Here is a 17608-nt window from a genome sequence, read left to right on the forward strand (position 1 = left end):
TAGTAGGACGAGCTTAATCCTGAATTTTTCTGGAGGGGAGGAGATATGAAGCCAAGAGAGGAAAGGAAATAATAAATGAAAAATAAAATCAAAAAAGGGTGAGACAACGAGGATTTTGTCAGCCAGTGCCACTGGCTGACAATATTTGACATTATTTCCTTTCCTCTCTTAGCTTCATATGTCATGTATAGCCAGTGTGGTCTTAGAATGTATTTAGGTCAAGCTTACGGAGGGGAGGAGGGGGAGGAAAGTTACAGAAACTTTCAAAAACGCAACAAAAATTTTTTTTACGTATTTTTTGTCACGAATCGGACCAATTTTTTTATTTTTTGGGAGGGGGGGGGGCCCAAACCAAGTAGACACCTTGGATAAAGCTTTGCAGTAAAATACGCAATTGCTTTTCGGACAGTACTTCCTTCAATGTTTACAAGAACGTAGTCGAGGCCCCTGAAACTGCCGGTGTTTATTTGCTGGCTTTCACTTACCTAACTCAATGAAGTTCTGTAAAATATACAAAACTTGTCTGAAAAGCAACTGTTTATCCTAGGGGTGGGGTGAAAGCTTTCACCCCTTGCCTTACCCTAGGCAAGGGGTGAAAGCAGTAGACTGAAGAATCCTCCCTAATAATTGATTTGGGCAATAATTTAGTCACATAAGCTTCGGTCGTATGGAACAATTTTCCAAATTATGAAAAGGGCGCCAGTTTTCAATTCCTAGCCTAATTTCAAGCTGGTTTTCATTCATTTTCTTTAGCTGAAAATGCGAGAGGGGCCGAGCATTAAGGGTTATTCTGTCTATGATTAGGTTCTTAACGCGGGGGGTAATATAGGACCCTAAATTAGTCAGCTTAGGATTCGAATTACGCTTTCAATCGTTCGGTAATTTAAATTATTGCCCTAATTCTGGCATCACAGTTACTAGTACATACATGAAAAACAAAACAATTTCTTTATTACAAACATCCCAAAGATGTATTTTTTTTTACACATTTGAAATATATAAAAAGCAGAACAATATACATAAAAAAAGGCTGTTCTAAAGTGTGTGCAAAGACAACATAGTACAGCAACTATTATGATCGTGATTTCGTTTATAACTTGAAATGTATTGCGTATTATATCGACCACATCCAAGAAGTGAACTTAGGTTAATCATAATGAAATACAACACACGGAATTTTTATGTTAGCAGTAAAAAATTATTACTTAGTATTAGCTTAGTATTAAAAAAAAACTGCAACAGTGAATTATGAAAACCGGGCCACCCAGAACGCATAGATGTCAGTAAGAATCGCATTGAAGGGAGCTCTGCCTTCAGCCGTCACTGCCGCCCGCCAAACTGCATTGTTTTTCTTTTTTGAGAACAAGGTTTCGTCTATTTCCATTATATGGCCAATTCCTCCAATTTTCTCACAGTTTTTCCGTTGCACAGAGAACACGCACACTTCACGGAGGTAGTTATTCCAATCGACTACCGTTTGTCTAGAAATTCCTAGTTCTTGTTCACACCAGGCCACAGACGACAATTCGTTAGCCCAGAAATAAATGAAACGAACTGCAGCAACAAATGGTATTCTACTGTCAGCAAACCACGTATTGACCCGCAAACCGACTTTTCTCCTACATGGCCTTGTGTTACACTTCCAAAATTGTTGCTTCTCGTACAAGTATAAAGTCATGCTGTGTCCATTGACGCATTGTTTTGTTTTGGGCAACAACCCTTTATCCTGGAAAAATTCAATTGCCTCTTTTTCGGTCCTTGGTAAATCCCAAATCTGGCAATCACCTGGAAAATTGAAAAAAAAATTAGCCTAAAAATGTACTTTTTTAAATATTTGACTCCCTTCCTCCAAGGATCAGATCCATGTACATTTAACAGTAACTAGAAAATACGAGTGTTGTGTGCATCAATTCGGCATTTTACAACTTGAAAATTATGAATTACCGTCCTATTTATACAATACGGATCTTAAAAGTGAAATATAACAGTTTTTCCCTATACAGTTTTGGTTTTAGGGAATAAGACGTTCATTAAATATAAAAACCAAACTGAAGCTGAGGAAGATGCTCAGAATTCCTATCCCACCTCTTCTTTACCAATAAGATTCAAATGAATATAGGCATAGGCTATTTTCCGTCTTTAATTAATGCTTCAACTTCTCGTACTTCCCATAGTCTGTTCAGTGCTGGTAAGGCAATCCCTGAACTTTTAGTCATGTTTCGATTTCTTTTCGAATTTATATTTACGAATTGAATTCTAAGCTTTACTAGGAGGGCGGGAGTGGGGGTGAGAGCTTGGAATAATCCTTTTTAGACTTCAATTTGGGCAGTAGATCTAGCAATGCAAGTTCCATTTACTCAGCAGGTCAAACCTTTTCAAATTTCTGAGAAGTCGGTGGTGCTCTGGACTAGGGATATAATGGAGGAATAAACTCAAAAGCTTCTTCAAAGACCCTGTTTTATATTCTAGGTCAGTTCCTAACAGTCTATTTTACCCAATCTAACAACGTCCTTAGCTATTGAGAACCAATTCTTTTCCCATGATGCTTTGAAATTTAAAAAACAAACTTCCACGGGTTAATAACGTCGCTATTCGCCTTTAAAGCAGTTTAAAAAAATGCTGTATAACCAAATACGCTAGAAAGAGAGGGGAAATCTTACGGCCTGCGTTCCCAAAGAACCCCTAAAGAAACTACATTTTATTTGAAAGTGAACTAATTGTAATTTTGCATTTGTTATTCTCATTTAATATAGTAAAAAAGATTAGTTTATACAATATGAATATTTGGACATATTTTTGAAAGTAAAACGTTTCACATTTTTTAAAGTAAAACGATTGTAATTTTGTGTTTTGTTCACATTTAATCTAGTGAAAAAGAATAGCATATCAAAAATCTATATTTGGACAAATTTTTTAATTTCCAGCCATGTTCATGCCAGTATGCCTCTCAAATTGAGCAAGGCATCTGCTTTTGCTGTATATCGCATCTGTCGCGCACAAGCCTCTTATAAAATAGAAAAGCAAAGTGTTCAAGGGACGATAAAATAGTTTGCAAGAGTAATGAATTTGATGTTATTATTTAGACACAAAAACAGTTCCAGTAGTGGATTTTTTCATTGGCAATCTACTATACATGATGGATATTTATTTATTTTAACTTCTAAAGGCAGATTAGAATCAATAGTACATAAATTAAGTCGCTACAAGACTCGAGCCTTAACCAAAATTGACTGATTTTATGCCATTATAATTCCAAACAAGCAGCAGGATAAAGACTTGGGACACAAAGATATCGAGAAATAAAATGCACAGTACTTGTGATATGGCAACATTTACACTAAGCCAAATTAAAAATTCCTCATCAACTACCTTAGTGTTCTAAAAAAAGAGGAAAAAGACTAGACATCACTTTATCTGGTATCAGCGACGTATAGCGACGTAGCGACGTACAGCGACGACCAACGACGTATAGATTCGGTACAGCCACCCAGGGAAAAATACGAATTCTTTGTTAAAGTTGTGATCTATTTATATCGTTTTTGTAGCCAGAGTCAATTTTTGTCAGTTTTAAGAAGAAAACATTCTACGTTTTTGTAGATAGATGCTTCAAACCTCTACGGAAGGTTCACTGATATGCTGAACCTGACGGTGATGACTGATGATTAAGATCACTTGACTTTTTGGGATTTTCCCCTTTGCTGAAATTCAGGAAAATTTTTCTCAGGTTTGTAACATTTGATAAATAACATTAAAGTTAATGAATTTTACATATTTGGATCAGCATTATAAGCCAATTCCTTTTATGCGGCTATTGTTATCGAAATTCCATTTTTTTTTTAAAGTTTGTCATTACTATTGGGCCCAGTCACTCCTTACAGTTTGTTACCTCGAATTATTATATAATTCGAGTAGTAACTCGAAAAATCGAATAATATATAACCTAACTTGCCTTTATATAGAAAGTAAATTGAAAGTAAAAATTCAAGTCTATATTTACGCAGACCTCTTTCGAGTACGCAGGTAAATTGAGTTTCCACCTATACCTGGAACACAAAACAACTTATTTGGCACATTTTTCACTCTTACAAAATTCTCTTGTATATTACTTGGTAGCCACCTTTTCATTTGATATGCACTATTTTTGGCGGTTCTAGGATTTTACACCCCCCCCCCCGGAAAATACCCCCATGGACAATAAGGCTTTCCAAATTTGAGAATTTTATTTGAGTTTTGTTTTTTATTTTCCCAAAGGAGAAGTAATTTTGGTACTTATTTATTATACGCCACTAAATCAAGTTTACGCTGTGTAAAACTCGAGAACAAACCTGTTTCTTCGTTCTTTTTTCAGCTTAGCGCGAGACAAGTGACAAAATACATGGGAAATAAATAATTAAATATATAAATTTGAGCAGTATATTTGAACATAAGGGGGGGGGTAAAGTATTTGGACAGTTTGAAGTCAGAAAACAATTTTTACTTAATAATATGCAGAATAATTGTACCTAATACATTTAACATACAGACCAGCAATACTTTACCCTCCCCCACCACTAATGTGCAGATATATAGACCAAATTTATTTCTAAAGTAACGAAGAAACTAACGAAGAAACCGGTTTCTTGTCGTGTTTTACACATCGTAAACTTAAGTGAGTCGTGTATAATTCACAAGTACCGGAATTTTTCATGGAGAGAGAGCCGGATTTCCTGGTATTATTTAAAAAAAATCAGAAATTAAATTTTAAAAAACAAGTTTTTCCACTGAAAGTAAGGAGCAACATCGAAACTTAAAACGAACATAAATTATTACGTATATGAAAGGAGTTGCATCTTCCACAAGACCTCGCTCTTTACGCTAAAGTTTTGACTTTTTCTCCAAATTCTTTAAGAACGATTCCTGAAACACAATGGAAGTTTAGTTAGAACAATAAGCTTTGTTCTAAAATTCTATAAAAAAAAACTTTAGCTTAAAGAGCGAGGTCATGAGGAGGAGGCAACCCCTTTCATATGCGTAATAATTTCTGTTTGAAGTTGTTCCTTACTTTCAGTTGAAAAACTTGTTGTTTTTTATTTAATTACTTACTGATAGTATTTGTTAATGGGAAACATACGGAACAAGTTTTTTTAAGGAAAAGTAAAGAGCCTCATTAAACCAAAAATGAGCAAAAATAAAGTCAAATTAATCTTTACAGTAAAAACTATCGAGTCTAATAGAAAAAAAACTATATAAAATATTTTTCCTATGAAAAAGACTATCTCAACAGAAAATGAACAAAAATTAATTAAAAAAACTTTCTACAAAAAAATGTTGCCGAAGAATAGTAAACAGCTTCGTTAAGCCAAAAGATGAGCAGAAAGAAATTCAAGTAATTTTCCAAGCGTATAACTACCACAAATCCCCATCAATAAACAAATTAAACCCAAAACGAACACAAATTACAATAAATAACCGATTCAAACTAAAAAAAACAACAATTAGCATGAGTAGGGCTGACAACCCCCAAACCTCCTCAAGACCAGAACCACAGTTTATAGACAGTAAGCTTATCGCAGATCATTTCTGGTCATCGTGAACAAAAAGCTCCTCCCACTTCTTTCTGCCTTAGCTTGTTTAGCCTGTTTCTTTCCACTCGCACCCCTGTCCGGGTTTTTATAATGGGAGAGATAGAGAATGATCATACTGCTATATTCTGTCTACTGTGACCAGAACATAATTTGCAATTTACTGAAAACAAAATACATTTTAAATATTTCCCTTTTTACTTTAATAAATAAAGAAGTATTAAGACTATAAGGAATAGATATCAAAATATATATATATATATACATAAAACTGACAATACACGGTTATTGTCTTATTATTTTAGTAAGGTGCAAATTTTTTTCTGGTCTTGAGAAGACATGGGTGTTGTCAGCCATACTGCTTTTAATTTTTGCTCGTTATGAGTAGTGGGGCCTCTGTTACTTCAAACAGAGCCCTCCCCCGGATTTCAAGCAGAGCCTTATCCCTTTTCAATAGGATTTCAAGCAGAGCCCTCCCTAGAATTCAAGCAGAGCCCTGGGTGTTTCAATTACTTGGAATATAGTCGAGACAATACACAAGTTCAAATAATAGGGAATTCTAAATGGAGTCCGTCGCACCTGTGCAGCGCGGTCAGCTGGCAAGATTTCTACCGCAGCCCTCTTACGTCACGGCATCCATAGGGAAATTAGCATTGGATTTTAAAAACGCTACCATGTTACGTCACGCGACACACTCCTGTGTATTTCTGTGGCATGCCATGTTACGTCACGCGACACACCCCTGTGTATTTCAGTGACATGCCCTGCTACGTCACGCGACAAACTCCTGTGTATTTCTGTAACATACCATGTTATGTCACGCAACACATCCCTGTGTATTTCTGTGACATGCCCTGCTACGTCACGCGACACACCCCTGTGCTTTAAAGGGTCAGATAATTGCAGCTACCAACCCCTGAAGCCGTCACACCTGTGCAATACGGTCACCGGTTCTATTAAAGGAAACATAGTTGGCAAGACTCCTATGACACACCCCTCTGGACTACAATGACGTCATTCGACTAGCTCCGTTTCAAACGCTTAGGTGTAATATGCTTGACACAATTTATGTAATCATATGACAGGAACCCCTGAAGGAATTCCCACTTGTAACTTAACGGCAGTACACACCTTACGTAATGATTGCGCAACCATCACTGTCACGTAATACCTTTTTGACGTTTTAATGTTTCTTTGGAAATGTTCAAAACATTTTTTCTTTCTTTAACTTAATGGCATTTTATTTTTCACTCGAAACGTTCAATGCTCTTTTTCCTTACTTCCTTGACCCCGCCAGGACTCGAGAGGTCAAATTTCTTCCAACTGATTTGTGCCCTAACCGAGAGGACTATCCAGCCATTCATAATATGTTGTCCAACTCATTATATTCTAAAATTAACCTATTGCACGACACCTGAGATTCCCCATTTTTGGCACTGCCCAAATTTGACACGCTCTCGGAGACAATTGGCAGGAAGACGGGGAAACATTTATTTTCAGAGACAATCACTCACAAGGTATTTTTAGTAATAAAAGACTAAAGAGTCCTTAAATGGGTATAATCACACTGTTCGTCCTAAACAACACATCTTGAAAACACAGAGCTTGTAAATAAAAGTTCTATTAATAAAAAGCAACTCACACCAATATTAAAAACATAGAAAAAAGCAGTAAAAACACGACCGAAAAAATAAAACGTGAAAAGAAGTTTATCGTAATAAATGCAAAAAAAACTCATCTATTGTAGAAAAACACATCCCAGCATGCAATACCACGGGGTATATCGCTGATACTAGATGCAATTTTTAGGCATTATTGAGGTATTTCTGCGAACCCTTAGCGAAAATACAGCGTTTTGAGACAGGACTATGCAAACGTAAAATCAAAAACATTACAAAACCCGATATAGGATAAAATATAAACAATAACATGCATAAATTAAAGGAGAAATTGAAGATTTTGGTTTAAATCTCTATAACTAGAATATTAGTAGAGGTACAATTAATTTAAATATATGTGTTACAGGTTTTTTGTTCCCGACTCTGACGAGTTTTCTCTCGGTCGGGAATTTAATATGTTGTGTAAATATGGTTTTAATAATAAAACCAGGAACCTTGAATTAAGTTAAAGAAAGAAAAAATGCTTTTAACATTTCGGGCGAAAAACAAAATATCAAAAAGGTATTACGTGAAAGTGATGGTTGCACAATCATTACGTAAGGTGTGTACTGTCGTTAAGCTACAAGTCGGGATTCCCCCATGAGTTCCTGTCACATGGTTACATAAATTGCGTCAAGCAAATTAGACCTGAGCGTTTGAAATGGAGGAAGTCGTTTGACGTCATTTGAGTCCAGAGGGGTGTGTCATGGGGGTCTTGCCAACTTTATTTCCTTTAATAGAATCGGTGACCGCGTTGCAGAGGTGTGACGGCTCGAGGGGTTTGTAGCTCCACTTATCTGACCCTTTAAAGCACAAGGGTGTGTCGCGTGACGTAGCAAGGTATGTCACAGAAATACACAGGGCTGTGTCAGGTCACGTAACATGGCATGTCACAGAAATACAAAGGAGTGTTTCACGTGACGTAGCAGGGCATGTCACAGAAATAAACAAGGGTGTGTCGCGTGACGTAACATGCCATGTCCCAGAAATACACAGGGGTGTGTCACGTGATATAACATGACTGCGTTTAAAATCCAATACTAATTTCCCTATGGATGCCGTGACGTCAGAGGGCTGTGGTAGAAATCTTGCCAGCTGGCCGCGCTGCACAGGTGCGAGGGACTCTATTTAAAATTCCATATTATTTGAACTTGTGTATTATCCCGGCCACATTCCAAGTAATTGAAACCCCCCGGACTCTTGCCAGGGGTGAGAATCTTGCCAGGGCTGTGCTTTAAATCCGGGGAGCGCTCTGCTTGAAATCCTATGGAAAAGGTATAGGGCTCTGCTTGAAATCCGGGGAGGGTTCTGCTTGCAGTAATAGAGGCCCCAATACTGTTATGAGTTTGACTAGGTTATCTATAATAATTTCTGTTAGTTTTTGGTTTAATTTATTTATTAATGGTGATTTGCGGTAGTTTTACACTTGGAAGATAATAAAACAAACTCGTAGAATTTGACAACACTTTCGTCAGTAAAAACTTAAATAATAAGAATTCGTTATTTCCCAACGCCAATTATCCTTTCAAAGGATAGATAAACCTACTTAAACGTTTTGGTACCATATGTTTTAGCTTAATTTTGATGATTGTTCGTCTACATTTTTTCCTTCTTCATTTTTTTTTATTTGGCGCCCACTACTGCCAAAAATTGCAGAACTTCATGTGGAACTCTTTTAAACAAAAATGGATTTGCAGTTTTTTTCTATGTTTTTAAGATGCTTTTAGTGTGTAAATTCCTCTTTTTCCCGTTCCATCGCACTTTTCAACGAAACTAAAAACAAACTCAAATAAAATTCTCAAATTTGGATACCTTAATTTCCACGGGGGGGGGGGGTATTTTCTGAAGGGGTTATTTTCTATTTTCAAGGGAAAATTTCTGGGGCGAGGGGTATTTTCCTTGGGGGGATATTTTCCGGAGATAAATGCCTAGAACACTTCGTTCGTTAGCTATTTTTTTTTTGGTAGCTCTGCTATAGCAGAAGGGGTTGTTTTCCCTTACTCAAATGAGCAAAACCTAAATTAGTCTATAAGGCTTCGATCTATTTTGGCCATCTCTCTCTGGCCGGGCTCACCCCTTTCTTGTGATTTCTTATTAAATGGATAAATTTAGAAAATAATTTTTCCCCTATCTTGTTGCCTTGGCCCTTGTTTTGTCTTCTTGATTTTCAGTTTATTTCTATTTTAAGACTGCTATAAACTTTCGAGCATTCCCCTCCGAAATATAATTAAAGGGCCTGGATTCCCTAAGAATAGCCTACTTTCAATAGTATTTAACATCTTTCTTCCTATATTTTTACTATAAAGCTTCACGTTAACCAAATAACCAGCTTTCAAAGCTGAAAATAGAAGATTCTTAAGCTTTGCTACCTTATCGTTTGCAATAGACGAGGGTAATATCTACATAATAACAGTACCAACATATTTCTTTTATCTTTTAAACATTATTCAAAATGAAAAAACACTTTTCAACTGAAAGGAATGAGTTGTATACAATGGACAAATTCCCATACTTACCGCTCTTTCCCCAGAGGCTGTGGAGGGTCATGGTGTCCCCAAAGGCATAGTTGCTAGACCTATCAGTTATTCTGACAGAAATGGTGATCTCAAAATTCTTGTCAGACGACGTTACGGTAAAGGGGAGTGGGAGAGAGAGTAGTTACCATCCAATATTTTTGTTCACTTACAAAGGGCAGTAGAGCTTTTAATTTCCGTTCAAATAATCCTACTTCAAATCTTCTAGGACCATTGGGTCGACAAGACCACCCCTGGGAAAAATACATAGTAAAACTAACCAACTCATTGGATTGGAAATTGAAAGGTCTAGTGCCTTTTCAAATAGTCGAAAGTGACTGGAGGGCATCAGAACCCCCCCCCCATGCCCATCATTTCTCCAAACACTTACAATAAGACTACTACAAATGCGTCAGCTCTTTATATAGCTTTGAATTTACAGATAAACAGATTCAGCCAGCGATCTTAGCCAGAGTGGAGTTAAATATTAATAAAAGAACAATACTGTTAATTGGTGGAATCCCATTTGGAAATAATATAGAAATAAGAAGAACTTTGGGTCCAGTATGCTTCTATCTGAAATAAATCTTTACTTTGATTATTATTTTCTTTTCATAAAAGTCATATCTAACATCACCCTGTTATCACTTCCCCGCCACTTTGAGGCGACGCTGAAAGTACTTTTGATTTGGTTTGTTTTGCGAAGTATATACGTAATATTTAACAAAATACGCATTATCTAGCATAACTTCCAAATCAAAAGTGCAAGGGAAGGCCCACTACCACAACTAGCAAGGCATGCACCATGAAAATAAAGCCTACAACCAATAAAGACAAACTGAAAACTAGAAAGCATATTAAATAGAATTTTCTATTAGAAAAGCACCTGCAAACTACAAATTCATGCAAATCAGAAGAATAGAGAGGAGAGAATTTTATTTTTATTTTTTTATAGCTTTGAATTTACAGATAAATAGATTCAGCGTGCTTAGCCAGAGTGGAGTTAGATATCAATAAAAGCACAATATTGTTAACTGGTAGAGACCCATTTGGAAATAATATAGAAATAAGAAGAGCTTTGGGTCCAATTAAACCTTACTTTGATTATTATTTCTTATCATAAAATTCATAGCGAACATCACCCTGTTATCACTTCCTCGCCACGTTGAGGCAACGCTGAAAGTACTTTTGATTTCGTTTGTTTTGCAAAGTATATACGTAATATTTAACAAAATACGCATTATCTAGCATAACTTCCAAATCAAAAGTGAAAGGGAAGGCCCAGCACCACAACTAGCAAGGCATGCACCATGAAAATAAAGCCTACAACCAATAAAGACAAACTGAAAACTAAAAAGCCTATTAAAAAGAATTTTTTATTAGAAAAGCACATGCAAATTAAAAAATAAAAAGCTCTTAATAGCCATACAAATACGAAAAATAGAGGGAAAGAGAGAGGAGGAAGTGGGGAGGGGGAGAGAGAGAAAAAGAGTATGCATTTTAGTTCATTTAGTCTACTTTGTATGTTTTTTTGTTGTTTTTTTAAATAATTTAAAGAACACACAGTCTAGCAAAAAAATAAATTTTGGGCGTTACAGCAAAATAAAAGAGTTATCTACTAATGTTATAGGCTAAGGCTTTAAAAAAGGCAAGGGGGTCTGGAGGTTATAAGTTTGTAATATGTTTGAAATCCGAAGATTATGACCCACATACATTTTCTTGGAAGGGCCAGGAGGGAGTCCAACTTCAGTCTGAGTAACAATAGCACTTATGAAGCCCTGCTCCAGTTTGAGAATCTCCAAGAACTTCCACAAGTTTGGATGGTGGCAGTTTATGGAACCTTGCATCCGAGAGTGCCAGCCTTCCACCGAATTGTTAGTTCGGGGAAGACTTTTTGGTGAATTCCAAAAACAATGAGGAAATGGGGGGGGGGAGGGTTGACCCTTTGGTCCCTTCTTACACGACCTATATAGGTGTCCTCAAAGTACTCGGTCAATCCAACAAAATCAGTGCCGAGTTCTTCCTGGAGATCTTCAAAAACTGACTGGACATTGTTAATATGGACAAATACCAAAGCTGGTATCATCCGGACATGCAAAGAAAAGTCAGGGTAACTTCTGTATTGTTCCTGGAGCCAAAGCGCCTGAACTTTTCTATATACTTTCTGACACAAGTGGAAAAACCCGCTTTTTATTTCTGCTGCTAGAAACATCAACTTTAATGCTTTGATTAATGCAGTTGCGAAGTCTACCATTACTGATTTAGGGGCAAGGTTGTATTCCATGATCCTGATCTCTTCAAGGACCCGAGTGTGTGTGGCCTCAGACTTAGTGGGGAGAAGTGCGTAAAGGCAAGGGACAGTGTTATTTTAAACAAGAGCATGGATTGTGTAAAGCTGATAAAACAAAAGGGGGGCAATCTCAAAGGTACCATCTACAAACCAATCATCATACCTGAGGAGTTTTTTCAAGTTTCTTTGGGTTCCAAAAATGAGCAATCGCTGAGAATCTTCTACACACCCGTCAAAAAGCAGAAAAATCAAACCATTGTCAAGTTCTAGAAGATGGTTCGTGATCTTGATGTCAGCCCTACAGCCTGGAAGGGCAATTGGAGGGTTAATAGACTCCCTAACTGCCCTGACTTCTCGACTGAGGGACCTGACCGCAGGACGCCTGGTGACAGCAAAGTCAGTCAATCCTCCCATAACAGTTGAAACAATTTGGGAGGTAGGGTTAGAAGTTTCTTTTGCTGTTTTTTTTTAATTTCTTGACGAGCAATAAGAACTTCCTCAGCCTCTGTGTTGGGGGGTGGGGGTGGGGGGGATGAGTGTGGTCATGGCACTCCTCTACCACACTTTCATCAAGCACTTTAACTTTTGCCCTGCACTGACCCTGATCACTTCCATTGAGGCGATGCCTAGCACACTCATAGCTCACTACTCCACCGACTAAATTGTTCTGTTTCACATAAACACAACCCTTATAAAATAACTTTTTCTGCCCCCGATCAGATTCAACCCACTTCAGATCTGACATAATTAATAACACTATTCTGAATTATCAAACAAAACAAACTCTCAAAATTATTCTGAGGAACTCTCAAAACGTAATAAACAAATACGTCAGTGATGAGCATAAATACAACCAAAGGGATTCCCGATGGGGTTATAAGAGTAGTAAGTACATATGGAATTCTGAGCCTTGTATACACCTTTTCAAAGAGATTCAGAGCTCCCTCACATGACCTTCTGGATTCTATGGAAGCTATAGCAATTTGACACCTTTCCAGTGCATGTACCTATGGATCTGGTTTGGTGGGTATATACGATAACTTGATTTGTGGTTGGGATTTGAATAAAAGAAATGGTTTTCACTACAATTCATATTAGTAAGAGAATTGAATTCAGATTCAAGTATTATCACCACCAGTATATGCCTTAGCAGATATTGACAAATGTTAATTGCCTTAACTCGAGAGTAGTTTGCTATTTAAAAAAAATGGATGTTACAATTAGAATTGTTTGATTGACATTTGCCAAAAGGGGTAAGGGATTCGTGAAGTGGACTATACGAACGATCTTATTTGAATAATAAGGAAAAAGAGCTAGATAACATTTGCCAATTTTAAGATGGAGAAAAAAAAGGGTTAAAGTGATCAGCAGTTAAGGTAACCCTGAAGAGCATGTTAATTCATTAGCATTTGCGAATACTTCGATGTGTTTGGTATAATACACAAGTGGTGTTTTGAACAGGGTAGTCAGTTTAAAATAGTCTAACGAGGGCTTGTTAACTCAGGCAATTTGTTATAAACGGGTATTTATATTCTAGTCGCTTGCTTCACTACAGATAAGGCTATTGTGTTTTTTTTTCTGAACTTTCTGAGGGAGGTGGGTGGGGGTAACTATTTGGTTTAAGAAATTAGTTTACGAGTAGAAAAATGCTTCACTTCAGATAAGGCTATTGTGTTTTTCTGAACATGTGTGTTTTTTTCTGAACTTTCTGAGGGAGGAGGGGTAACTATTTAGTTTAAGAAATTAGTTTACGAGTAGAAAAATGCTTCACGACAGCTCAGGCTATTGTTTTTCTGAACTTTCTGAGGGAAGAAGATGTAATTTTTTAGTTTAAAAATTAGTTTACTAGTATAAAAATTCTTAAATACCGAGCAGGATATTGTTTGTTTTTTTTATGAACTTTCGTCGGGATGAAGGTGTAACTTTTTATTTTAAGAACTTAGTTTAGTATAATAAAAATGAGTAAATACAGATAAGTCCCTTGTGTTTTTCTGAAATTTGGGAGGGAGGTGGGGGTAAATATTTAGTTTTAGAAATTAGTTTACGAGTAGAAAAATGCTTCACTACAGATAAGGCTATTGTGTTTTTCTGAACTTTCTGAGAGAGGTGGGGGTAACTTTTTAGTTTAAAAATTAGTTTACGAGTAGAAAAATGCGTCGCTACAGATAAGACTTTTGTGTTTTTCTGAACTTTCTGTGGGAGGAGGGGGTAACTATCTAGTGTAATAAATTATTTTACTAGTAGAAAAATGCTTCACTACAGATAAAGCTATTGTGTTTTTTTTCTGAACTTTCTGAGGGAGGTGGGTGGGGGTAGCTATTTAGTTTAATAAATTAGTTTACGAGTAGAAAAATGCTTCACTACAGATAAGGCTATTGTGTTTTTCTGAACTTTCTGAAAGAGGTGGGGGGTAACTTTTTAGTTTAAAAATTAGTTTACGAGTAGAAAAATGCTACACTACAGATAAGGCTATTGTGTTTTTCTGAACTTTCTGAGGGAGGAGGGGGTAACTATTTAGTTTAAAGAAATTAGTTTACGAGTAGAAAAATGTTTCACTACAGATAAGGCTATTGTGTTTTTCTGAACTTTCTGAGGGGGAGGGCGATGGTAACTATTTAGTTTAAGAAATTAGTTTACGAGTAGAAAAATGCTTCACTACAGATAAGGCTATTGTGTTTTTCTGAACATGTGTGTTTTTTTCTGAACTTTCCGAGGGAGGAGGGGGTAGCTATTTAGTTTAAAAAATAGTTTACGAGTAGAAAAATGCTTCACTACAGATAGGTCTACTGTGTTTTTTTTCTGAATTTTTTGAGGGAGGAGGGGGTAGCTCTTTAGTTTAAAAAATAGTTTACGAGTATAAAAATTCTTCACTACATATCCGGCTATTGTGTTTTTTTTTCTGAACTATCTAAGGGAGGTGGGTGGGGGTAAATATTTAGTTTAAGAAATTAGTTTACGAGTAGAAAAATGCTTCACTACAGATAAGGCTATTGTGTTTTTCTGAACTTTCTGAGGGAGGAGGGGGTAACTATTTAGTTTAACAAATTATTTTACGAGTAGAAAAATTCTTCACTACAGATAAGGCTATTGTGTTTTTTTCTGAACTTTCTGAGGGAGGTGGGTGGGGGTAACTATTTAGTTTAAAAAATTAGTTTACGAGTAGAAAAATGCTTCACTACAGATAAGGCTATTGTGTTTTTCTGAACTTTCTGAGAGAGGTGGGGGGTAACTTTTTAGTTAAAAAATTAGTTTACGAGTAGAAAAATGCTTCACTACAGATAAGGCTATTGTGTTTTTCTGAACTTTCTGAGGGAGGGGGGGTAACTATTTAGTTTAAAGAAATTAGTTTACGAGTAGCAAAATGTTTCAGTACAGATCCGGCTATTGTTTTTTTCTGACCTTGCGGCGGGGGGTGGGTGATGGTAACTATTTAGTTTAAGAAATTAGTTTACGAGTAGAAAAATGCTTCACTACAGATAAGGCTATTGTGTTTTTCTGAACATGTGTGTTTTTTTTCTGAACTTTCTGAGTGAGGAGGGGGTAACTATTTATTTTAAAAATTAGTCTACTAGAAGAAAAATGAGTCACTACAGATAGGGCTTTTTTGTTTTTCTGAACTTTCTGAGGGAGGAGGGAGTAGCTATTTAGTTTAAAAATTATTTTAAGAGAATAAAAATGCTTCACTACAGATACGGCTATTCTGTTTTTTTTCTGAACTTTCTGAGGGAGGTGGGTGGGGGTAACTATTTAGTTTAAGAAATTAGTTTACGAGTAGAAAAATGCTTCACTATAGATAAGGCTATTGTGGTTTTTTTTGTCACAGTTACATTCTCTTGATTCTTCAAAGTTAATTTCGAATTTCTTTCATTGAAATGCAAGAGGTCGAATATTCCAGTAGCGTTTTGTCGTGGTTGAGGTTGTCACAGTTACATTCTCTTGATCTTTCAAAATTCACTTTGGTTTTATCCCATTGAAATGCAACAGTTGGAATATTTAAGTTGTGTTTTGTCATGGTTTACCTTGTCACAGATACATTCTATTGTTTTTTCAAAGTTAATTTCGAATTTCTTTCATTGAAATGCAAGAGTTGGATTATTTCAGTAGTGTTTTGTTGTGCTTTACATTGTCACAGTTACATTCTCTTAATTTTTCAAAGTTCATTTACACACACACACAGAGATGACACACACACAGAAAGACGAGACACACACACACACATAGAAACAAAACAAACCCATAGATCAGACACACACACACAAAGAGACGACACACACACACACACAGATACGATCACACCACAAAGACAACAAGCACAGAGACAACACGCACACAGAGAAAACACACAAACACACAAACGACACACAAATAGCGACGAAACACGCACAGAGACGACACACAGACAGAGACTACAACACAAAGAGAGAAGACACATGTAGAGAGACGACACACACACAGAGAGACGACAGACACACACAGAGATGACACACACACACAGAGACAAAACACAACTAGATACGGCAAAAGCACAGAGGAGACGACTAAAACATAGCGACGACAAACGCACGGAGAAGACGCACACACACACAAACACAGAACATACACTTACAGACACGACACACACACACACAGACAACACACACACAGAGACGACACACACACATAGCGAAGACACAATCTCGGAGACGACACACACACAGAGATGACACACACACATAGAGGAAACACCCAAAGAGACGACAAATGCACAGAGACTATACACACACACACAGAGACAACACACACACCCAGAGAGACGAGACACACACACAGAAATGATAAACACACATATATACTACACAGATACACAGAGACGAGACACACACACACACAGATACGATACACACATAGAGATGAGACACGTATAGAGACAACACACACACACACAGAGAGAGAGAGAGACAACACCCACACAGAGACGACACACACACACACAGAGACGACACACACACAAAGAGACGACAAACTCAAAGTGAGGACTTACACACAGAGACGACACACGCACAGAGATGACAAACACACAGAGACGAGACACATTGAGAGAGAGACGACACACACACACACACACAGACGACAAACACACAGAGACAACACACACAAAGAGATCACACATACACACACACAGAGATACGAAGCACACAAAGAGACGACACCACACACACACAGAGAGATGACAAACACACAGAGACGACAGACACAAAGACACGACTCACACACAGAGAGGACAAACACACAGAAACGACATACACAGAGAGACGACACACACACACATAGAGACAACACAGACAGATAGACGACACACACACAGAGACGAAACACACAGAGACGAGACATACACATAGACGATACGCGCACAGAGACGACACAAATACAGAGAAGACTCAAAAACAGAGACGACACACCCACAGAGACGACACACACACACACACACAAACACACACACACACATCCACACGCAGACAAAGACAACAAACACTGGAATATTTCAGTAGTGTTTTGTCGTCGTTTACCTTGTCACAGTTACATTCTCTTAATTTTTCAAAGTTCATT

At 37.1% G+C, this 17608-nt stretch overlaps 1 protein-coding gene across 1 annotated transcript in view; it reads right to left on the bottom strand.

Moving 5' to 3' along the window:
• Positions 1–937: 937 nt before the first annotated feature.
• The window catches only part of LOC148955727 (uncharacterized), a 136647-nt gene continuing 119976 nt past the window's right edge, over positions 938–17608 (bottom strand). The window contains exon 6 of the mRNA XM_089103741.1: positions 938–1785. Within this exon, the coding sequence (XP_088959867.1) occupies positions 1247–1785 (539 nt within the window). The 3' untranslated portion in view covers positions 938–1246. The remainder of the gene's footprint in view (positions 1786–17608) is intronic.

Source organism: Artemia sp. Qi Xiang Cuo, chromosome 2, assembly GCF_049724085.1.
Source record: "Artemia sp. Qi Xiang Cuo chromosome 2, ASM4972408v1, whole genome shotgun sequence".
Lineage (NCBI taxonomy): Eukaryota > Metazoa > Arthropoda > Branchiopoda > Anostraca > Artemiidae > Artemia > Artemia sp. Qi Xiang Cuo.